The sequence below is a fragment of the Astatotilapia calliptera genome, chromosome 1, assembly GCF_964374335.1.
Source record: "Astatotilapia calliptera chromosome 1, fAstCal68.1, whole genome shotgun sequence".
In the NCBI taxonomy this organism is placed as follows: Eukaryota; Metazoa; Chordata; class Actinopteri; order Cichliformes; family Cichlidae; genus Astatotilapia; species Astatotilapia calliptera.
Window position 1 is genome coordinate 20,229,543 of NC_137422.1, and position 25,460 is coordinate 20,255,002.

At 39.3% G+C, this 25,460-nt stretch overlaps 1 protein-coding gene across 1 annotated transcript in view; it reads left to right on the forward strand.

The window, feature by feature from the left end:
* LOC145424463 (synaptotagmin-7-like) overlaps positions 1–24,281 on the forward strand; it is a 66,769-nt gene extending 42,488 nt beyond the window's left edge. The window contains exons 2-4 of the mRNA XM_080297829.1: positions 12,727–12,830; positions 22,510–22,589; positions 23,680–24,281. Coding sequence (XP_080153955.1) covers positions 12,727–12,830; positions 22,510–22,589; positions 23,680–23,818 — 323 coding nt within the window. The 3' untranslated portion in view covers positions 23,819–24,281. The remainder of the gene's footprint in view (positions 1–12,726; positions 12,831–22,509; positions 22,590–23,679) is intronic.
* Positions 24,282–25,460: the final 1,179 nt, after the last annotated feature.

Consider the following 25,460-nt stretch of genomic DNA (forward strand, 5'->3'; position numbering starts at 1 on the left):
TGTAACAACCCTCTGGTGAGCTTTGTTAAGCTTAAGCATAAAGATGATTACTTCGGGTTGGGGTGGGATAAAACGACTGCTTTGCTAATTGCAAATTTTGCAAGCGCATCCATCCATCCCGACTAGAGATGAAAGATTTTAAGGGTTCTGGTGACATTATTGATTCTGCTTAAAGGTCAGATTTTGTATCGATTACCCTTTGATTCCCCATCAGTTTTCTCCGGGGAGGGAAGTGGACTCTAAACACAGAGTGAAAGCTGAGAAGAAAAAAGCTTGACTGTGTGCAAAAGCTCTACTGCCATGAGTTTGATGTCATTGTTTAGCAAATTGCAATTGTCAAGAGCAAAAAAGAAATCATTGATAACAGGAAAGGATAAACTTGGGGGCATGGATTTTAAATGGACTGGGCACTTTGCTACCAGTTTACCAAATCTTGACCTCCTCAGTAATTATGTTATGCAACTTCCTCCTTTGCTCCATTATTGGTACAATTGCTAGAGGGCATTAATTGGATGGATTTGGTGCTTTTTGCTGCTAGATTGAAATATAATTTCTGTAACTATTAGTATTCTGAACTTTCTTACAGCCCGTGGCTTAAAGTCACTTTTCACATCCCATAAAAAGTTCAAAAAACAATTATTCTTTTTTTCCAGGATCTGTGAGTCAGAGTTTGTGTTTGAACTGTAAATTCCTAATTTTTACTTATTCTCTGTTTTAGTTATAGTGTGAGTTATGGGTCTCTTCTTTGCTTATTATGTCTTCAACTTTAGTTATAGATCTTGCATTTTTTTTATTCTGGGTTGTAGTGATTGTTTGGTTTGATTCCTGGAGTTTCAGTTTAGCCCTGCCTTCCATGTGTCTTCTCTCCGCTATTCATCTTTGTGTTAGATTTCTTTGTTACTTGCTGGGTTTTTTGTAGTTTTGTTTGCTTGTGCCTTTGATTGAGTTTAACTTCCTTTGTCTCATTATCCATGATTTATCCCAGCATTACCGTGTGTATATAATGTTTGAGTCTTTCATTGCAATTTTTTATTTGTGTCTTTACTCAATGCTGTGTGCTCCTCTGCGTTGTATTTTCTATAGCTCCTTTTCCTGTCTTGGTTGTGTGCTTCCTTGCGCTGTGACTTTTCCCTAGATTCCAGGTGCATTCCTGGCTTTTTTGTATTTTTGGAAAACTTCAGCATTAAATCTATTTATTTAAAACAGCATCCCATGAGTCCTGCATATTGAGTTCATATCTTTCCTGCCACGCATCCATTTATGACAAAGTGATTATGAGACATATGAAACATGTAATGACATGTCAAAGAAAAGAAACTTCCTGTATTCCAAAGATGACATTGCATATAAGTCAGTGCTAACATGAGTATGTGATTTTTTGGTTCATAGGCACTTTTACAGCCTGTAATTTATGACAAAGTTCTGCACTGGTGTTGGCATGCAAATGTGTTTCCATGAATACTAAATTATATCAGAAAAACCGCTGATAGCCATGTTTTTAAGTTACAGGCTCTTTTAGGTTTATGCTCCTCAGAGTGATTTGATAATAGGTTAGGTTTTAGAACTGTTAAAATCGTGTATTTACTATCACAAATAAGTGGCTGTCCCACACATGACAAATGAGCTGCACCAGAGTTTGCTTTAAAGTGGCCAAAGACCCAAATTTAAGTGATCATTATCAGAATGTTTTGTAGCTTCACTTCTCCACCCCCACAAACGCTGAGCAATTTCACCTGTATAACAAAGGAGTCTCAGTTCTTTCAGGTTCATCCAATTTATTCAGCTATCATGTTTTTCAATGTGTGGCTGTAAAATTTGAGGTCCAGTGCCAACATTCAAAAGAAAATAAGCGAAGCAAAATGTCACACAGGAATAATTGGACCAATTGTACTGGTCATGCAGTCTATCTATCATGTGTTGGAGGCCCTCCATGAGGTGATAAAGCGTTCATTTGTCATGCATATGTTATGTATTCAGTGTATGAGTTAACCATTAAATCACCTTCTATTGTCAAACCAAAGTATAAGTGAAACGTACTTAATTTTCCAAAACCATTAGGTCAGCGATACTCGTTTTAGCTCAATCTTTTAAACATTCACATTTGAACTCTATTAAAAACATTTTGACACAAGCATGTCATTTAATTATCTGAAGAGAATGGGATTCCTCTTTTTTGCTTGTAAAAATGTGATGCTTCGGGCTATACTATGAGACAATCCAGGGAAAAGACATCCCACCCCCAGCCTACACAAAGGCTTCTGAGGTTAATTTAGTAACTGGTAGTAAAAACCATAGAAATTATCTACAAGGTCAAATTGAACTAGTTTGGAAGAAAAAGGTAATCAGACAAAGCAGTCACTTTCCATAGTTGCAGTATGTGACTCAGCAAGCTATTAACAGTAGTAATTACAGCGATGACAATATTTTCCATTATTCAGTGAAAAAGCCTAATGAGAAATTAACCCGTACACTTATGATAGAAAGGTTCACTGAAATGGAAATCTGCCACGTCAGGAGTCAGGTGCTCGCACACATCTTTGCTCTCACTGGCAGCTTCTTCTCTCTTCTTCATCTCTATCACTCATCACTAATCATGAGCTGGAAACAGTGTTGGAATCCATCCATCCCTCCATCCATCCACCCACCCCTCCATCCATCTAGCCATTTATCCATCCATTGCCGCATGTCTCCCTCCTTCTTATTTCCTGTTATTCTTCTGTGTATCTGTGTGAAAAGGCCCCAAAAAAATTTTTGTTAAAAAAGTAATGCAGTACATTACTTAATCACTGGCTTGAGAAAGTAATTTGTTACACTGCTCATTATATTACTTGTATGTCAGTCCATAAAGTTACGTCTGATTTGCACTGTCACATTATAACCCGTTAACAACATAAACCTTAGGGTACAGTCCCACACAGTGACACAAGATCAGGTGAATGAAGAAAAATGCACGTTTGATGCACTGAACAGATGATTGGAGAACGTTTGTAGTACAAGTACCGACATATTTACAAGTGTAATCGATCTATCGCTGGATTTAGCTCAGTGAAGTGTTTGTCACTGTGTTTCCAGAAAATGTAATGTGATTACAGTAACTGGTTATTTTCTTACTGTGTTACTTTGTAAAACATTACATACACCCTAAACTGGTCATACACAATGTTCTATATAACGCCAAACCACAGCTCTTTATTCTTAGCATCTCAGTTTATACAACAAGCAGTTTAAAAAAAAAAAAATGAATAAGTAAATAGAAAAATAGAATCTCCAGATCTGATCTTTGATACAGTCGCAGACTTTTAAGCAGAGACCTACTCTTCTCTTTCATTTCCCTTTGCTTTTCTGTATAATTGCATGCCCATCTTCCTCCCACTGGTCACCACTCTTCTGGCAGAGCGTTTGTTGTGCCAGTCAAGGGTCACCTCCCTTAGTGGTGCCCCTCTCCGTGTTGTGCCGACCTACAGCAAAAGATGGCCCTTTGGGAGGTCTCCGGTGACTAATAGTGCTTATTCTCTGTGTTGTGTCAGGCGCTAACACCAGGGGCTGAATGAACAGAGCGCCAACAGATAAGCACAGCAGGTGGAGAAAAAAAAAGGGAAATGCAGAGACAGTAAGGGGCACATTTGACAGAAAAAGATATTTGTGCCCACAAGTGAGGAGAGCATGGACTGAATTAGGATGGAGAGTGTGGAGGAGTGTTCAAGAGACAGAGAGAAGCTGAGGCATCTTAAAAACAACCTTAAAGAATAACTACAGTTTAGACAAGCTTTTATAAATTTGTCTACCCTTAGAATCATTAATACCTCAACAGTTAGGTCCTTTTTAAATTCTCTATTCAAAACAGAAGTAAGGATCTTATTAGCTTAGCTTAGTATAACATTTTTGAAGGGAGGAACAGATAGCTTGGCCCCGCCTGAAGTATGCCTACCAGCACATCTAAAGCACACTGAAGCTCAGGTTAAACACATCAACAAAAGTTCTGCATGACACCAGCACTTTTTATATAAAGTCACTAACAGAGATACTTCACTACATTTTTACGTAAAGAACCAGGTGTTCCTATCCATTTTTTATATTGTGCCTTAGGTCATTTACTGTAGTTCAGAAGATCTTATGCGATGGGATGAGATGATATAGACATATATAGTTGCATAGCATACAAGCACATTGATTGATAATGAACTTTCTACCGTTCTCTACATTTTTAATGGCAGAAACTTATTGGAAATATGTTGTGAAGGTGATTTAGACACCTTCACAATCACAAGCACTACTGTAGTGAGTGTGTCTATGTCATGGTCCGGAGTCTGCGACTCCGTGTTTATGTTTAGTTTATTAGTATTCTGTGGTTTTGGTTACCTTGGGTGTTTGTACTCTTCTGTTTCATGGTTCATGTTCCTATGTTCTGTGTCCCCCAGTCTGTGTTTAGTTGGTGTGTTATGTCATTGCATGTATGTGTTTCCTGTTTTATTGTGAAGGTCTGCGTCTTATGTGAGTGTTTTCAGTTTGCCTCCCTAGTCTCGTCACGTTAATCACTCCCAGCTGTGTTCCCTACCTGTGTGTAATCTCCCTGTGTTCTCTGAGTGTATTTAAGTTGTGTCTTCTGTCATGGTAGTTGCTGGTTCGTCTGTGTTGTTTCCCCTCGTCTCCCTGTATGTATTTCCTCGGACCTCCCTGCATCTTCGTTTTTGGTTTGTGTTGTTAGTTTCCCCAGTTTAGGTTTCCGGTTTCATGTTCACCCACCATTGCTGTTTGTACCCACTCCTGTAAATACATACTCACCTGCACCAGAGCTGCCGCCTTTTGGGTCCTTTCTCCAACTCCACACGGCTTGCCCCGGCAAACCGTGACAGTCTACACTTGCCTTGTGCTATTTCTAACTTTTGCGGTAGTGTGAAAATCCTTTTCTCTACAGAAAACCCCAAATTGAGCTTTAGAGGTTTTTAGAAAGTGTATAGCTGAACCTCCAGTAACACTGTGAGGAATCTCGGAGTCGTTTTGGACCAGGATATGTACATCAGTGTGCATATTAAAAAGTATGTAGGATTGCTTTCTTTTGAGCAATATCTCTAAAATTAAAACCTCCTGTTTCAGAGTGACGCAGAAAAACTAGTTCATGCATGTATTACTTCTAGGTTGGGCTACCGTAATTCGTTATTATCAGAATGTCCTAAAAACTCCCTGAGAAGCCTTCGGTTGATCCAGAATGATGCAGAGGACTAGAAAGAGAGAATATATTTCTCCCATATTAGCGTGTCTTTACTGGCTCACTGTTAAATCCAGAATCAAATTTAAAATCCTTCTGCTCACATACAAGGTATTGAATCATCATGTGCATCTTATTCCAGTGGAGCACTTCGCTCGCAGATTCCTGGCCTACTTGTGGTTCCTGGGATTTTTCAAAGTAGAGTGGGCCCCCCAGCTCCCGGTTTGGATTCAGGTGACTGAAACTCTCTGCTTGTAAGATTAGGCCTAAAACGTCTTTTTTAAAAGCATATAGTTAGGGTGACACTGAATCCTCGCATAGTTACGCTGGAATGGACCTAGGCTTCCCATGATGCACTTAGTATTTCTTTTTCCCTCTCCGTTTTTCACTCCGTGCGTTTTTATGAACCACTCTGCATTTAATCATTAGTTATTATTCCACAGTGTATTTTTTTTGTCTCGTCGCTCTCCCTCCCACCGCCAACCAGTCACAGCAGATGCCTTACCCTCCCTGATCGTGGTTCTACCAGAGGTTTCTTCCTGTTAAATCAATTGTCAATTGTTTTTTATTTGTGAGTTTTCTGTAAGTTATAGTTGGTCTTTAGCTTACAATGTAGAGCACCTTGAATTGAATTGAACTTTTGTTTTACATTTCATTGCATGATTCAAATTGCAGTGTGTTTTAGAGCATTTTAAAATGTTGTGAAGTTGACTGATGCTTCTCTTGGATTAATCAAATTTATGGCTTTCATTTGTAGCTCTGTTGTGTCCTCCTGGAAAATTCTCTCTCATGGTTGTTGACTTTTAAATTTAAGCAGTAGCTAGTTTAGCTAACTTTGCCCTACTTTTTACTGCATGACAGGTAGCACACATTGATTTATTTTAGCTGTTTTGTAGAAGTTTGCTGGAAGCAGAGTTAAGGAGAGTGGTGAGACTGAACCATACAGATATAGCTGCAGGATGTAGCGATCATTTTCTGTAGTTTGTGACAGAACAACTTAATTTTACATTACAGAAAGTCATTTTAATGAGAAATATTGATTTTGTGCATCAGCTGCTACTCTTCCTACTCACTTCGTTACATTATGACCACCTGCTTAATATTCTGTTGGTCCCCCTTCAATGCCAACAAAAAGTCTGACCTGTCTGGATATGGACTCCACTAGATTCCTGAAGCTGTGCTGAGGTATCTGGCACCAAGATGCCACAACAACAGATCCTTTAAGTCCTATAAGTTGTGAACTGGGGCTTTTATGGATTAGACTTTGTTTGTCCAGCACATCCCACAAGTCCCACATGTCTCAACACTTCAAACTCGCTGTTGTGCTCCTCAAACCATTCCTGAGTCATATTTGCTTTGAGGTAGGCTCATTATCCTGTTGAAAAAGGCCACATCCATCAGGGAAGATCGTTTCTATGACAGGGACAGTGCAGGTAGATGATATATGTCAAAGATCAACATGGACGCCAGGATGCATGGTTTCCCAGCAGAACATACAGACCACACGGGGCCAGCCCGTGAACCTTGGCCACCTGTGACCCTGTTGCTGGTTCACCACTGTCCCTTCCTTGGTCTACTTTTCATAATAGCTGGGAACACCCCACAAGAACTGCAGTTTTGGAGATGCTCTGAACCAGCCGTCCAGCCATCACAGTTTGACGCTTGTCAAACTTGCTCAAAACCTTATGTTTGCCTATTTTTCCTGCTTCTAACACATGAAGTACAGCCCACCCACCGACAGGTGCCATGATGAAGAGATAATCAGTGTTATTCACTTCACCTGTCATAATATCACGGCTAATTATTATTAATCAGTTGACTTGATTAGTAATTATGCCAGCTGAAAGTCATTAAAGTAATATTTTTTAAGCTGTGAACTGAAAATAACGACAACGCGTGAAAATGTTTGTGAGTCAAAAGTCTTATTCTTCTACTTTTTTGACTGCTCCCTTTAGGGGAGGGGTTCTCACAGTGGGTCAGCTGTCTCAGAGGCATCCTCCTCTGTTACACTAGTACTGCATGTCCTCCTTACTACTTTGGCTCCAAATTGCTCAACTTGAGCTGTCCCTCTGATGTACTTCTTTCTAATGCTGTCTCGACACTGAGACACTCTCTATTATTGCAGGGTCTTTACCTTGCAATATAAAGTGCCTTGAAGCAACTGCTGTTGTGATTTGGGGCCATATAAATAAAACTGAATTGAATTGAAGTGAATTGAACTGAATCCCAATGAAAATCTTAAGCACTGCCACCCCCAGTTCTGCTTTCTGTGTTTTTGTCAGCGCCACCATCTCCAAACCATACATCACAGCAGGTCTCACTAGCATCTTGTATACCTTTCCTTTCACTCTTGCTGCGATCCTTCTGTCACAAATCACCCTTGACACTCTTCTCCACCCGCTCCACTTCAACCTGCCTGCACTCTCTTCTCTTGCATTCTTGATGATCCACATTTGATTTTATGTCGGATTTCCTTCCTGATACAAGCTGGGCTTATATCAGGAAGGCAATAGGAGTCCAGTGACCCCCCCACCCCCCAGCTAGTTTAACAAGCTTTCTACCAAATATCATTAAAAATTAATGCAACACAAGGATGCAGTCTACATTAATACAAGAAAACTAAATAATGGCTTACAATCTGTTGGAGCTGCATGTGGGGAGAAGGGAGACTAAGGCATGTTTAGAGAGACTTCTTTTCAGATGGGCAGTTTCAATCATTTGTCTTCTTACCATAATTGAAAATAATGTTGTGTTGACAGGACACTGCAAGTTGAAAAATGCTGACAACAATAAAATATGTTGAAGAATGGCAAATCACTTCTAATTAAATATCAGTCTCTGTGTTACATTTACTGCAGTTATTGTTATCACAAGGATCTCCGACTATGGCTGCTCCAGTTGTATACTACACAGAGGGAACAAGACAGAGAGAGAGAGATTTGAGTTATAGTAACAGTGTCTTGTTTATATTTGGAGCCATAGGTGGTGCCGAGAGTGATACTAAACACAGCGCAGCGGGGGCTTCATCTGGAGGCAATTCACATTTATTGAACCCTCCAAGACCTGACTTGATATTGTTACATCAGCATAGCCTGTACAGTTTTTCCATGATGCATAAGGTAAATGTGACCATTAATCTGTATATGTAAACTTATTAGTAGGCAGAGGTTTGAAATACACATATACATCTGTTTTGTTTTTATTTCTAATCTGGTTTTTAACTGTAAGCTGCTGGTTTACTGAAGACTCCACTAATACTTTGAAGCCAGTTTCTGGAAATTTCAGTATTTTTCTTTGTCAGGTGCACTTTGACATAAACCCTACAGTTCGCTTAAGATTTTTAGTCTCAACACTTCAGGGTTAGACTTTTGATTTGCAAACTTATCACCGGGCTTGATTTTTTTTATCCTTGCATGGATAAGGGTGTAACAGGTACGTATTTGTTAGGCCGAGCTGCGATGTTAAGTATCCAGCCCAGTCATGGTGAGGTCATCAGAACTGGAAAGTTGTTGCAGTTCATCATTTCTTTGTTCCATCAATTTAATCCTCTGGCCCCTTTGCTTAATGTGGCCTTAAGTGCACAGACTGCCTCCATTAGGTTCATGAAGTTAACTTGCTGCTTTACAACTTTACTGTTTTCTTCTAACATAAAGTTGAGAATTTTTTCTCAACTTGACTTTTTTTTTTAAAGTCAGTGACAAAAAAAAACAAACAAAAAATGAAAAAAGGTTCATGAAAAAAACCCTTTGCTGTCAGAGGTGTAACACAATGTGTCAGCAAACCCACATCTGTAACCACGAGCCAGAGATCCTAACTCCGGTTTCTGGGATGTTTTCTATGATTCATGGCCTTTTTTGGCGACAGGAAGCGAGCTGCAAACACACAGCTCCTCCTCTCTGTGTTGCGGATATTTAGCGGTTCAGTGTTTAGAAAGTCTTGCAGTTGACTTAACATTTATTTCATATATTTAAAAATAAATGTCAAACTGAATGAAGGCACAGGACAATAAACTGTGCTGCTGAACTCCATTTGATCCTTCATTAGATCATCAGGTACACAGATCTTGCTTTAGCCTGCAGGTGGAGGGAGCTCTCTGTGGTGCTGAAATATAGTACCGTTGAGTTGTAACTATTCCAGAAAAGATAACCAGAGCTCACAGGATGGCGCATTTATGAGATAACACATGTTTCTGTCACAGCAGCACAAAACAAGCAAACCGGGGGGACAGGAGAAGGGTAAAATGGGTGGATGGGTTTGGCAGCAGGATCACAGGGACAGGCAAAAGGCAAAGTCCATAAACAGATAGGGAATTAAAACTGGGCAGACTGAGCACACAAATGACTGGAAAGCTCCAGGGGAAATACAGCTGGATAGACAGTCTGGTTTAAATGAATGAAACCAGTATAAACACTGAGGGAGTTAAAGGAATTGGGAATGAGTCACTGGATAGATGTGGGAAACCAGGTGAGCACAAAATGACACATGAAAGGCAAAATCAGGCATGAATGAAATAATGAAGAGAAGGAATGTCACAGAAACAGTGTGATGCTGCATGAAGTCAGTGATTCAGTGCTGTTTGAGAACTGGTAGCACTGAGTATAGGTCAGTACTTATAATATGCCACAAGTCTATGCCACCCTATTAGAGCACTTCGCTCTCGCACTGCAGGCCTACTTGTTGTTCCTAGAGTATTTAAAAGTAGAATGGGAGGCAGAGCCTTCAGTTTTCAGGCCCCTCTTCTATGGAACCAGCTTCCAGTTTGGATTTGGGAGACAGACACTATCTCTACTTTCAAGATTAGGCTTAAAACTTTCCTTTTTGCTAAAGCATATAGTTAGGCCTTAGTTATGCTGCAATAGACGTAGGCTGCCGGGGATTCCCATGATGCATTGAGTTTTTCCTTTCCAGTCACCTTTCTCACTCACTATGTGTTAATAGACCTCTCTGCATTGAATCATATCTGTTATTAATCTCTGGCTCTCTTCTACAGCATGTCTTTATCCTGTTTTCCTTCTCTCACCCCAACCGGTCGCAGCAGATGGCCGCCCCTCCCTGAGCCTGGTTCTGCTGGAGGTTTCTTCCTGTTAAAAGGGAGTTTTTCCTTCCCACTGTCGCCAAAGTGCTTGCTCATAGGGGGTCATATGATTGTTGGGCTTTTCTCTGTATCTACTGCACAACATAAAGTGCCTTGAGGCGACTTTTGTTGTGATTTGGCGCTATATAAATCAGCTGGTCCACTGATAATTTGGCCATGGCTGGCTATAGCATTTTGCACATAGTTTGAAATATAAGAAGGGACTTTCATATTGCATTGTGTTTGTTTGTCTCTATTCGTAATATTTACATGAAGAAAGTATTATTAAGAGGATATTATGATATCTAAAGATATGCTTTTTAACTAATTATGTATATAACAGGTTAAAAAACACACTTGACATTGATTAAAAAAAACCAATGTCAGTATAACATATAGGCTTTACTGCCTCCTTGCGAAGGCATTTTTTTTCTCAGCTTCTTTTTCCTCAGTTTCAGAAACTTGACTTGACATTTTGGATTCTGATCCAAAAGTTGTAACCTTTAATCTCCTAAGACCTGGACTCTTCCATGGCATGCATTTTTAATTTCTCTTTGATATTTGGGCATATTGGGACCTGATGAATGTAAAAACAAAGAATTTCCAGATTTTTTTTACCTGATTTTTGTTTCTGAGAGAAATGAGATCCACATATGAGGACATTTGTTTTAAATGTCAATAGAACAGTGGCAGTATAATGTCTTCGTATCTGGATATCAGGCCCAGTTTTGCTCATTTTGTAGAGCAAAATGTATTATTTTGGTCTAGACATCCCAAAATGCGATGTCCACATATGTGGACACCAGGTCCTAGGAGGTTAAGAGCTTCTCATGCAGCTCTTAAATGTTCTCTCTAAAGTAAAAAGTGAGTCAAGCACTCGAAAACAGTGCACCATGACAACATTGTTTCCATAACAAAGACTAAAGAAAGCAGCAATACAGTAATAGCTTGCATACACTCGTTTATATCTTTGTATGCATCTTTAAAGTATCTTGAACTTTCAATTATCTTGGGCATTAAAGGTGAACCTGACTAGAAACTATATAGAGAGATAATTAGTGAGTGAAGAATAAAGTTTTCTTGCACATATATCATCACGGATCATGCACTGGCTTAACTTTGGTGCTATCTTGATGTTCTATGTGGTGAGCCGGTTAAAGTTTCTCATCATGCAATCATAAATTTGTCTTTTTGATTACACCCCATCAAATATCGCTCTTATGTGTTCGCACACATTGTCTTTTCATTCTGAAAGATATGAAAGGATTATTCTGTTTCCCAGCTGGTTGTGTTTTACTCAGCTGAAGAGCACTGTAGCCGCTTTAGTTGTGTTGTTCTAAATGGGCATGGAAACACTTGTAGGATTGAGCCTACTTATCTGTTAAGCACCAAAACACTTTACTACAACACACCCTCTGCTGCCAGAGTGAAAGGCTCAGAGCAAAAAATTCAACCCTGCCATCTTCGAGTAATTGCCACCACAATCAAAAATCAGATACGCTATCAAAGAGTTGAACAGACTTTAATTTTATTGGGGATGGAGGGTAAAACAAGCTGACATTTGAATAACCAAACTAACATATATGAGGTGCATAATACGAGAAGAAGAAAGTGGATGGAAAGAGTGCGAGCATGGGCAAGAGGGTGGATAAGAATGATTAAGTTGACTTAGCTGATCCTCTTCCAATATTTATTGGCCTCAACAAATTTGCTGTCGGTGCACAGGCAGGGATAAAAAATGAAGTCAAGGGATCAAGGGAAAATTCAGCAGTCAGATGAATTTTTCAGGTGGAGGGGAACTCAGAAAATGATCATCTGCGTAGCAGAGACAAAAAGGATGCAACAGTTATGAGTTCATTGTTTGCCAACATTGCTTTTGCTTTGTGCCAGTGGATTACGAATTGCTTGGCAGACAGCGGGATGAGCTGTATGTTGATAGGCAGAAACTGAAAGAAATAGAGATGAAGAATGGAAGGCTGTGGAAGAAGTTTTCATCTGTCAAGACGGGAACAAAGTTGCTGAAGGATTTACGAGATAGAAGAGAGCAAAAGGAAGCTGGTAATTGCACAGCTTCTGGCCTCGTGATATTATCTCTTCCTGACATGTGCGCATCGCCCATTGATACATGCAGGGAACATGGGGATGATGCCTTTTCACTGCCTTTGTGCCCCCCTCGTTCCTGTTACATTTCTCTCTGTCTTACTGATGACAGTTGCCAAATGACAAGGATGAATGGTGAAAGGAAGGAAGGAAATAAGGAAGGAAAGCACATTACTAAGCATCACTCCTGATTATCTCAAGCATTTCCCCAAAATGTTGAGCTCTGTCTTTTTTTGTCCTTCAACAAGTCATCTTAGACTTTAAACTTCAGGAGCTTCAAAAGGCTAATTGTTACAATAAATGCACTAACACCCTCTGTGTGTGTGTGTCTGTCTCTCTCCCTCAGGCTCAGTGTCTCTCAGTGTATTCCTGGTGTCTGTTGCATTCATAGTATGTGCCATTTGGCTGGTAGCTCTGTGTGGCGTCTGCACCTGGTGCCAACGTAAACTGGTAAGTTCCAATACTTATTATTCACATTTTAATGACCATGACATTTGCTTTAAGTCCCCAGCGACCCCAGCAAGAATATATTGTAGATCTTTAATAGGCATCTAGGAAATCACTGTGAAATGGAAACTGAGATGTTGGGTTTTTTCCCCTGGTGAGTAGGTGGCATCATTTATTCTAGAAATAAACTTTTGGAATAAAAATAGTTGCATAATCACTTTGCAGATTCGTGATTTCTTTTCTTTTCAAGTATAGTAAAGAAAATCTAACCAGATACATCAACTGTATCTTTGTTATATCCTACATATTTAAGTGTTTTAGAGGCAGTTGGTACAATTTGTAAGGTCTTGTTTTGGAGGATGACTGGACAAACTGGCTGAGTGTAACATCCGTTTTTTTTTTAGGAAGTAAGAAGGTTGTGGAAATTCTGCTGGGCCTTCTCACTGTATGAATAATTCATTATTGGAAGGATCAGCACAGCTTTTTTAATGCCCTGCATAGAAAACAAGATTTTTCATTTATTGTGTGTCCTAACCTTCAAATGAATCGAACGTTTTTGGTGCACAGGATGAAGAAAAAAACCTCATTTTGATATGGTGGTCTTTAAAGAAAAAAAAAGATATATTACTAAATCTTGCACATTTTTATTCAAAAATAAATTAAATGTTATCTGAAATGCAAAATTTTGATATGCAAACAAAGTATGTGCTCATTTGGATGAACAGAGTGTACTGAAATAATACTCTCATGTGCAAGTTGAATGTTTTCTTTTCACTCCTCTGAGAAAATACATGTTGTGAAAGCAAAATGGCCCCAATACTGACCAGTGAATGAAAAAAAACAAACAAACAGTGTTTCTGCATGAAAATTCAAATTAATGTGATTTAACTCTTTAAAGCCTGAACTTTGAAAAAGCTGCCAGAAAATTCCTGTGAGTGTTTAATGAAGCTTCTCACAAGTAAAACAGATTTTAGATATTAATTTGTATATATGTAAGTTTTAATTTGTATAATATTTTCTGGATGCAACGTTTTACTTTTTGCAATTTATTGCTTAAATATGTTCAGTTTATTTTAGTTTTGTGGGGTTGAGGTGGGGAGATGGGGGTGTCACATTGATGAAAACTCAGTGTCAAAAACTCACAAAGACTCGTGTATTAAATATGGTTCGCTTGTCATTGCAGAGTTAAATCAGCATCAACTTAATTAATACTAGAGACTTGACATACAGCTTTCAGTTTCTCACACTGCAGATGAGAGTTGCAGATCCACTGTGACTGATGGGAAAACTTCTCAAGGTTTGGTCCTCTGCCTTATAACGGAGGGTTGAAGCAAGTCTTTCTTTACAGTCAAACTGTTTCAGAACAACATCTTGTAGCTGTGTAGAAGATTTACAGCTGTATAGACAGTCAGGGTTTCTTCTGAAATATCTGCAGCCTTAAATTGAATGTGTTTGCCTTAAATAGTGTTGTGCTTTTTCTGCGCCATGGCATTAGAAGCAGGAGAGAGGCTGTATATTTGGCTGTGGCGGCGAACATGAACAGAAACCTCTGTAACTGTGGCCGTGGCTCTGAGCCTCGTGCATCATGACAGCCGCTCCATGCTAATGATTAATATGCTAATGAGCGTCACTTTGAGCAATTGGCTGCTCGAGTAACTGTAATTCCTAATTTTGATCTGCTGGCATTTCCCCCACTTTGTCCTCTCTTTCCCCCCCTTCATGCATCTCTTTTGTCCTGTTCGCATCTCTCTCTGTTTGAATAGTGACTGTAGCACAGCAATTCATTCACCACGACAAGCTAAGAGTTAACTGAGCTATTACAGATGAAAAACACCTTCTAAGTAACATTTACAATTGCTCACGACTGAGAAACAAACCCATTTCTTATCTTTGTTTACTTTAAAGTTATCCATATCTCTCTGTGTTTTTGTGTCACCTTCTCTCTGTATAACAAATGATCTGGTTTGTATTTGTCTCTTTGTCACCTTATCACCCCGTCCTTGTCAGAATTTCACTGCTTCTCTCTGCCCTTTTCTAGTATTGTCCCTTGCTTGCATCTGTTGCAACTTTAGTTCTCCCTTCTGCTTGCTTTCTATTTCCTTAAGGTTAAATAAATAATCACAAAAATTATAAGAAATGAGGAACATACATTGTATATACACATATGTTATGTTGGGGGTGGGGGTGCAGATTTTAGATAGTGAAATCTGCAAATAGTGAGTACTATTACCTGAAAAAATAGCTAGAATCTTACCTACTGATCAAAATTTACTGTCAAAGATTTTCTGTCAGCAGATTAATAATTTCATTGACTAACCTCTTTGGCTCTAGTCAGTAAGGATAGTTCAGTATTGCTTGTAATGAACTATTTTTTCTTTCTCTGAGCGAGAAATAACAAGGACAACAGATGCATTTTAAAGGAAATCACTGGATTACAATTTTTTTTCATAACATAACAAATTCAATGTTTTCCTTTTAAAAAATCAGCTGTTGTCCATTTTTAGTACATGCCCATCCTGCTTTGTTATCTAAAGGTCATTTTAGTTGGTTTTTGGCCATTCCTTGACTCCCAGCAAAAATAAAAAAAATAGGGAACCACCCCCCCCCCCACCACCACCACCATCTCATGATGCTTAATCGACGTAATCAACTTTAATTTGATGCAGTGTGAAAAAAAAATGCACAGAAATAAAAAAAATTTCAAGAATAATTAAATAGATTCAACATCTTTCTTCAACAGAATTGCAGACTGCACAGATGGTATCTTCCCAAAGGAAAAAGTACTATAGCTTACTAGGGTATATTAGACTTAATAGTTACTATATACAGTAATGGACTTATTTACATTTTACATCAGATTAAAACTTTGGGTGTAAGATTCAGATAATTATTTATTATTAACTAGACATTTTAAATGAGAATAAGAAAGAAAAGTATGTCTTTGTGCCCCCCTTTTCCCTGTTAATGCCCTATCGGCCCCCCTGGCTAAACTTTGGTAGATCCGCCCCTGCACAGTTACCAGCCGTCAGCTACATAGAAAAAGATCCTGGTGTAGAAAGTAATATTAAATAAATTCTAACAACAGCTTAACAAGCTTAAACGTGCTGCTGTTGTTCAGCCGCTGGTTTCTTCTTTCTGGTGCAAAGTGGGCCAAAAGCAAACGGACTCGCAACAGAAAAGCCGATCAGCTGATCATTAAGCAGTTTCATGATTGAAGTAGCAGCAGGAGAGGGAGGGAGAGAGAGAGAGAAGAGGCGGTCGCTCTATATATCGTTTGTTAAGCTTAACGCAGGAATGCTTTACAAACATTCAGAGATGAACTTACACACTTGCTTTACTTCTCTCTGGGATAACTTTCTCGGAGATGAAATGCCGGTTTGGTAGCGAGGCTACAAACACACACAGCTGCTCTATCACGTGATGCACACTGCTCCGACGCGCTACGGTTATGAGCCGAGTTACGCCATGTTGCAAGTTTTGTGAGGTGCTTTTTTGATATTTAATGGATCGGATTATATTTTTTATTTCTCTCCATATATCTGATCCAGTAATTTACGTCAGTATTGGACCGATACCGATACTTAATATCGGAGTATAGAGGGAAAGAAGAGGGAGGCAGATGCATACAGGCAGGCGAGTGTGGAAGGTGCTGTTGGTCTTTGCTGAACATCCAGGTGTGTGACAAGCATAATGACTGTGTGACTTAGGAGGATGATCCAGAGGGAAGCAGGGCCACACTGCTCTGAACAGGGAATCACCCTCTGTGTCTTTCACATCTCCAGTTCATCTCATGTGACAGTTTTATCATCCTCTGCACAGCTTCATTATTCTAGATCCAGTTTCGAACCTCCCGTCTTGTCTCTTCCTGTTTCTCACTTGGCCCTCCGCTCAGTCGTACTCAGTTGCTTCTGCTTCTCCCCATCCTCCCGATCCTACCGTCTGTTTCTCACATCCTCCCACACTCTGTCAGCATTGTACCTTCTCCAACCTCTCTCCAGCCTCCTGAAGATTTTATGATTTTGCTTAATGATAGATGAGCCGCACTTGATAGCATATACTTGACTGTTATGCCATCCTTCCTTTTCTGAGTCTGTGTACATGTGTTCCAGTGCAGTGTTGTGGCTGGATGTAGGTACAGATCAGGTCAGGGCCCCAAGCGTCGCTCTCTATTGAAGATGTTTGTGGAGTTGAGTTGGACATATGAGAAGAGACATGTTGAATAATAGAGTTTATTTTAGATGCATTGGCGATAAAGTAGAATGCATAAAGAGGCCACCTGTCTGTAGGACACTGAAAGCCGAATTAAGATAAACATTCGGCTCTGTGCAGTGTCTGAAAGCCCCCAGGCTGTGAGCAGCATGATATCTTTCATTGAGTACAAGAGTTGCATTTGAACCAGAAACGGAAATGAAAAATTAGATAAATCTTTTGAAAAAGTTTGATAACTCGATCGTGTGAAAATGCACATTTGCATTGCATTTCTTCTCTAGATAGATAGATAGATAGATAGATAGATAGATAGATAGATAGATAGATAGATAGATAGATAGATTAGACAGCATTTTCATGTATGCATAATAATTCTGCTCTCTTTTTGGTCTTGGTTTACTGCAATGTGGGCCATTTTCAGTGACCTGTTTTGTCTAGACATGAGGAAGCTAAAATTCATTGTGTCCTCTTTCAACTCTGGAAACATCTGTTCGAAGGTTTTTCAGACTACTCTCTTAAATATTTATAAGGTTGCATTAAAAAACTCCACATGGACTAAAGTTTTGACCCAGAGAATCTTTGTTTGTTTTTTTTCATTTAACACTTAATTTAATCAAATGTTTTAACGTTTTCATCCTTAAAGATTTTTTTGTATAAGCTCTCTCTGGAGTTCTGTAAAAATCTTTTTATACTGCTGTTTTTCTCTGTAAAAATCATGTTCAAAACTCGGATTTTTATGAGAAAGTCTGTGACAGCTGCTCTGTGGTGACTTTCTCACTTTTACAGTGAGGTCCATAAATACTTCTGCCTCTGTACACCACCAAAGTGGATTTTAAATCAAGATGTGATTGAAGTGCACCATTTCGACTTTCATCCACAGGAGTTGGCATTGCAATAAAAAACAGTGCATTGCCATTTTTAAAGACACTATTTATTTTCAGATGTGCAAATGTAATCGGCTAATTGACAAGGAGTTTCATGGCTAGTTCAATTCAGTTCAATTCAATTTTATTTATATAGCGCCAAATCGCAATAACAGTTGCCTCAAGGCACTTTATATTGCACAGTAGATCGTACAATAATAGATACAGAGAAAAACCCAACAATCATATGACCCCCTATGAGCGAGCACTTTGGCGACAGTGGGAAGGAAAAACTCCCTTTTAACAGGAAGAAACCTCCAGCAGAACCAGGCTCAGGGAGGGGCGGCGATCTGCTGCGACCGGTTGGGGTGAGAGAAGGAACACAAGATAAAGACATGCTGTAGAAGAGAGACAGAGATTAATAACAGTATGATTCAATGCAGAGAGGTCTATTAACACATAGTGAGTGAGAAAGGTGACTGCAAAGGAAAAACTCAATGCATCATGGGAATCCCCGGCAGCCTACGTCTATTGCAGCACAACTAAGGGAGGATTCAGGATCACCTGGTCCAGCCCTAATTATATGCTTTAGCAAAAAGGAAAGTTTTAAGCCTAATCTTAAAAGTAGAGATAGTATCTGTCTCCCGAATCTAAACTGGAAGCTGGTTCCACAGAAGAGGGGCCTGAAAACTGAAGGCTCTCCCTCCCATTCTACTTTTAAATACTCTAGGAACAACAAGTAGGCCTGCAGAGCGAGAGCGAACTGCTCTAATAGGGTGATATGGTACTACAAGGTCATTAAGAGAAGATGGGGCCTGATTATTTAAGACCTTGTATGTGAGGAGCAGGATTTTGAATTCAACTCTGGATTTAACAGGAAGCCAATGAAGGGAAGCCAAAACAGGAGAAATATGCTCTCTCTTTCTAGTCCCTGTCAGTACTCTTGCTGCAGCATTTTGGATTAGCTGAAGGCTTTTCAGTGATTTTTACGACATCTTGATAATAATGAATTACACTAGTCCAGCCTGGAAGTAATAAATGCATGAACTACTTTTTCAGCATCACTCTGAGACAGGATATTTCTGATTTTAGAGATGTTGCGCAAATGGAAGAACGCAGTCTTACATATTTGTTTAATATGTGCATTGAAGGACATATCCTGGTCAAAAATGACTCCAAGGTTCCTCACAGCGTTACTGGAGGCCGAGGTAATGCCATCCAGAGTAAGAATCTGGTTAGACACCATATTTCTAAGCTTTTCAGGGCCAAGTACAATAACCTCAGTTTTATCTGAATTAGGAAGCAGAAGGTTAGTGGCCGTCCAGGTCTTTATGTCTTTAAGACATTCCTGCAGTTTAACTAATTGGTGTGTGTTACCTGGCTTCATGGACAGATAGACCTGGGTGTCATCTGCATAGCAGTGAAAATGTATACTATGTCTTCTAATGATACTGCCTAAGGGAAGCATGTATAATGTAAACAGAATTAGTCCTAGGACTGAACCCTGTGGAACTCCATAATTGACCTTAGTGCGTGAAGAGGACTCTCCATTTACATGCACAAATTGGAGTCTATTAGATAGATATGATACAAACCACTGCAGCGCAGTACCTGAAATACCTACAGCGTGCTCTAACCGCGCTACTAGAATATTATGGTCAACAGTATTGAACACTGCACTAGAGCAGGGCGATATGACCAAAAATATTTATCACGATATACATTTGAAAATTTGCGATAACGATATAACTGACGATATAATTGACACTAGACAAAATACTTTACAACTCCACAACTTTATTAGTGCAAAAAAAACCCATCAATGTATTTTCACTTAAACAAGCAGCTGTTTTTTATTTGCATTAAAGTTATATAAAAATGTAACTGTGCAAATGCAAATTCCTTGCTGACAGTTTAACCAAAAGGCATTTCCAGTGAAAACCATAACCCTAACCATGTAGACTATCCACAAAACTTAACCCTCCTGTTATGTTGGTTTCCAGGAACACTAATTATGTTCCTGGGTCAATTTGACCTGGGGCATGTTTACTCATCCAAAAGTGTCAGAAACACTGGCATTGATTATTTTACAGTTTTGTTTTATAATTTAGATTTTTTTTTTTTTCTGTAGTGATGCAGATGACATATGACATCTCTTCTGTTCTGGGTGAATCTGACCCGCAACATAACAGGAGGGTTAAAAAGAGGTTATATACACACACAATACGGTAATATTATGTTGAAGCACAGTACGTATCACTCCGTGAGGCTCCTGCCTATGATAGCCGTAATGCTCCGACAATCCATCAAGCATTGCGGGTTCGTAGCTTAGCAAAGTCGTACTGAAACATTTGACAGATTTTTGAGCGCCGTGTACATAAAATCATTTCGAGGTAAGTAAACACAACCAGAATTCATACATAAGGCACACGGGATTATAAGGGGCACTGTCGATTTTCAGAAAAATCAAAGGATTGATTTTAAGTGTGAGTTTGTCAACCTAAAACAAATGGGATGTTACAGTTAAAGCCTGGCAAAGGATCTCAAGGGAGGAAACACAGCATTTGTTTCCTCTCTTAAAGATGACAGTCTGCACTTTAGCCACATCTTTATTGTTTGAATTAAAATCCACTGTGGATGATGTGTACATATAATGTAAGGAAGAGCAGCACAGCAAATCCTGATGTCAGACTGTCCTCATCATTTCTTTATGTTACCTACATGGCTGCGGGACGAGTAGCTGTTAAGTGTGTCACTAGCAGTATGTCTGCCCTGGGTGTGAACTCACTGCTCAGCCGGCTTTTAAATTTGTATGTTTTCTACATTTGTAGGGTCCCTCAAACAGCAGGAAAAGTACAAGTAGTACACAATATAATGTTTGTGTTCAAGCAACACCACTATGGCTGCTTTTCTCTCGGCCTGACATTAAAATTCACCTTTGTTTGTCGAAGCTGTGACGAGAGTGCAGGAAGGAATCACGTCACACCTTCGGCCTCAAACAGCTTCTAAGAGACACACTGAGAAAAAGCAAGAAAACGAGAAAAAGATTAAAATAATATAAATACCTGCCCTTCAACACTCAATTAGTCAGCATTTGCGAAATTAATGTTAAATTTTAAATGTCACCACCACATTTCAAGTTTGAGTTTTTTTACCCCTCTGGCATGGTGCGATATTCTTATTAATAGTCCGTAGAGAGGATTGGTATATATTTTTTATGAAAATATGCATATGTAATTAAAACGCATGTCAAGTTGATTTTGTGGATAATTAATTACAGCAACAGATGGTAATGTAGCTGAAATCTTCAAATAGGAACGAGTCCAACATGTAATTTGCCTCAAAGCAAACATAAAAAAGTCTAACAGCAATTTTATGTCTTGCCTATTTGGTGGACACTTTATTACATATGTGCACCTCATGTCGTTGTCGTGAGCTTATAATGGAAAAACATTATGTAAGAAGTGAGAGTCGGTGTGACTCAGCGGGAAAGAGCTCAGTGTTATCACCCCCAAGAGTTTAATAAATACGGAGTTCAATAAAACATAGAGGTCAATAACTGTAACTACTGTATATTGCTTTGCTGAAAGCACTATCCATTAAGTAGAAAATATTTGCACAGAGTAGGTAAGATACGGTTTATAAGCCATCGCAGCAGCAATGTATGCAGTTACGTTGCCCGGTTGGAATTTCACCGTCTCCCAAATGAGCTGGCTTCACCTTAAAAAGCAGCTGTTTTCGGTTTGAGAGGAAACCCTTTAGATTTCCAGTCTGTAAATGTGTTTTTTTCCCTTTTATATAAGATCTGACATATCATTGTTTCATATCATATCACAGATTTTTTCGATGCCGAGGTTTAATTGCATGACCCGCAGCTTTTTTATATATGGTACAGCCCAGCATCTGATTTCACCTACTGCGACACTACAGTAAAGGCATGTCAGTTAGATTTCCATTACATTTTATTGACTCTTCCTGGCAGCGATGGAGAATTTAACTTATTTGTTCAATCTTAACTATCAAAACATGCACAGCAATCTCCACAAGCACGGGAAGCTTTTTCAGAAAACAAAAGCTGTTGTAGACCCAAAAACTACTTTGATTTTTTTGAGGAGACACACATCACAGCATAGGCGCAGTGGTGATATGTGCAGGCCCTCCGGCTATGCTGTAACTACAGCTTCAGCTGTAATAAACAATGCGGTGGCACCTCCGAAGGCTTTCACGAATGACTTCCTGTTTTGAAATCTTGAGTTATCTCATTATCTTAATGTGTCTGATTTCACTTTAAGTCTGATGTAGCCTGCAGCTGCGCTGTGTGTGTGTGTCTGCGTGTGTGCTTCTTGTGTGCGAAAACATTTTTGCCCATGTATCATGCATGTGAGATTGTGTATTTGCATCTCATTTTAGTTAAGTGGTCCCTGGCATCAAACCAGTGTGCACTCTTCCCTCATTTATTACATTTTACAACATGTGTTGGAACCTGATGTTATTCTAAAAACCTGAGTAATGAACACTTGACTTGCACAGATGCCTTTATAAACGATGAGAAACACGCCTCTAAGATGTGTGTCCCTCTTACTCTCTCTGTCTCTCTCGTGTCTTTGCAGGGGAAGAGGAATAAGCCCGGGATGGAGGCTGCCAGCTCTCCAGATTCAGTGAGAGGTCGAGGGGAAAATAAAGCCATCAAGTAGGTGTCAGGGAGGGAGTAGATGGGGCACGTGGGAATAATGTATGATGTGGTGATAGTATCACATTTAAACAGCTATTTGTGATTGCAAACTAATCTTGTAGCTCTGTGCGTGGACTCAAATGCTTTCCCTGAAATTATGCCCTAAAGATAGTGAGCATTTATCATATATATATATATATATATATATATATATATATATATATATATATATATATATATATATATATATATATATATATATATATATATATATATATATATATATACGATGTGTGACGCTGCTACTGTGCCCATAAAAAAAAACTACCTGATTTAAATTTGTCCTTGGGCAGCTCTGGACCACTTCCAACATTGCTGCTATTTTTAGATCACTCTTTGAAAATCATGTTCTGACCTCCTGGTCTGCTGATGTAAATCAAAGGCTGCATTATGGTAAATGGTCTTTACCTTATATTTAAACCCCTCCCCAATTTTTTGACATAGCAACAGCCTGCTCACCGTTTGCTCTAGTTGGAATAAATAGAAATAAGCACACTAAGCTAATTGTTAAGATTAGGATATCGACAGCTATGAATATACTTCTGCCCCTGTTTCAAATATAATTAAGCATTATTGAATACAAGAGGGTGACGCTAACAACTTGCCACAAATCTATTAGCTTTTTTGAGCTATTTCCTTTGACGTTTTTATTCTGAGTGCATACCTGACTTGTTTTTTTTTTTGGTGTTTTAAATTCATACTGACTTTTCTCCCTTGCCTCCTTATCTCCTTTGTTTTGTTTCCTCATCATTGACAGCGTGATAAAACACACAGGTCACGTCCTTCCATCCTCCTCCTTTCTGAGCGTTTTGACCTACTTTTCATGATACTGGGTGACCATAAACTTGTAGTCATCCTGTAGCCAAATTCATGTTAAATTTATTTTAAAAGTATTTAAAAAGAGTATTTTTCTTTTTAGATTTTCTTTTTAATTTATTTATCAACATTTCTCGAGATTTGCTTTGTTTTCTCTTCTTTATATACCGGTATGTCTGTGATTGTTTACTGCTCTCACCTGTCTCACCTTTTGCTTTCTCTCTGGCTACAGCGATCTAGACAGAGACTTTTGGAATAACAATGACAGCAGCAATGTCCAACAGAGGTGGAGCTCCTACCCACCCAAGGAGTTCCTCTTAAACATGTCTCCCTATGCACCCTACGGAGACCCCCGCCTCACGCCCAAGTGAGTCTCATTCATGTCTGGTAAGGGACTCCTCTGTCTGGGCAGGGCTGTAATGAACAGGGGCTTCTGTACAACGCTGTAGGAGTGGTCAACATAATAAAATCTTTTGCTCTTTGAGGTCATAGGTATGAGACAAATAGCACAAAAATATTCCAAATCAAAGGCTGATCAATACACAACTCAGAGCAGTGAAAAGATCACATTTAATAGCCTAAAGCATAGGTGTCAAACTCTGGCCCGTGGGCCAAATTTGGCCCGCAGCCTAATTACATTTGTCCCGCGAAGCCATACCAAATTACTATTAGAGCTGGCCTACTGGTATTATACAGCTAATATATATATTGTTTAGTATTAAGCTTTGCTTGTTCCATATTCAGTTTTTCATCAAAACTTGTTTGAGTCCATAAGAAAAGATTCATTCTTATATCTAGAGGAAGATTTTTTTTCAATAAATATTAACGTTAGCCTGCAACTTTGTTCCAGTTTTGAATTTTGGCCCACTGTGTATTTGAGTTTGACACCCCTGGCCTAAAGGGAAACAGAAAGCCTGATTTTGTAACGCTGTCAGATCACATATCTTTTAAATGGAATTCTCCCCTCTTCCCCGGTAATCCTCATGTTTTTGCATTCAGGCATGTCCACAGTGAGGTGGTGTTTAGTATGCACTGCTGGCCATACAGCAGCTGATAGAGATGTGCAGCACCATCCCTTAATATCTGTGATTCCTTGGGCTGCGCTGACACTAACTAAAATTATGCACAATTTCCAAACTGCTGCTTTCAGACAGAAAGGCTGCAGTTGTATAGGAGTTTGAGCCCTGTGTCTTTAAAACAATACAGAAGAGTAAACTGGGGAAGCAACAGTATAGTTTGCTCTTAAATCACATACAGCGTGTACAAATGAATGTCTTTGATAGCTCCACTGCTTACAGCCCTGCTAACTTCACCTGGGTAGACCCTCCCTACCTCTCACCTGCAGCCCATGGACTGTTACCATGGAGACGGACAACCCTCAGAGAAAAGATCCCACTGTTTAACAAAACTTTTCCCCATTCCCCACTCAACGCCAAATATTAAAATCTTCTTTTCAGGATTGTGTAATAAATAACCAACATCCACAGAGGGTTGAACGTAGTGCACTAAGAAAATGAGTTTTTCAGTTTTTGTCAGGATTACTTTGACATTCAGAGAAGTACAGTGGGGCAAAAAAGTATTTAGTCAGCCACCGATTGTGCAAGTTCCCCCACTTAAAATGATGACAGAGGTCAGTAATTTGCACCAGAGGTACACTTCAACTGTGAGAGACAGAATGTGAAAAAAAAAATCCATGAATTCACATGGTAGGATTTGTAAAGAATTTATTCGTAAATCAGGGTGGAAAATAAGTATTTGGTCACCTCAAACAAGGAAAATCTCTGGCTCTCACAGACCTGTAACGTCTTCTGTAAGAAGCTTTTCTGTCCCCCACTCGTTACCTGTATGAATGGCACCTGTTTGAACTCATCATCTGTATAAAAGACACCTGTCCACAGCCTCAAACAGTCAGACTCCAAACTCCGCCATGGCCAAGACCAAAGAGCTTTCGAAGGACACCAGGAAAAGTATTGTAGACCTGCACCAGACTGGGAAGAGTGAATCTACAATAGG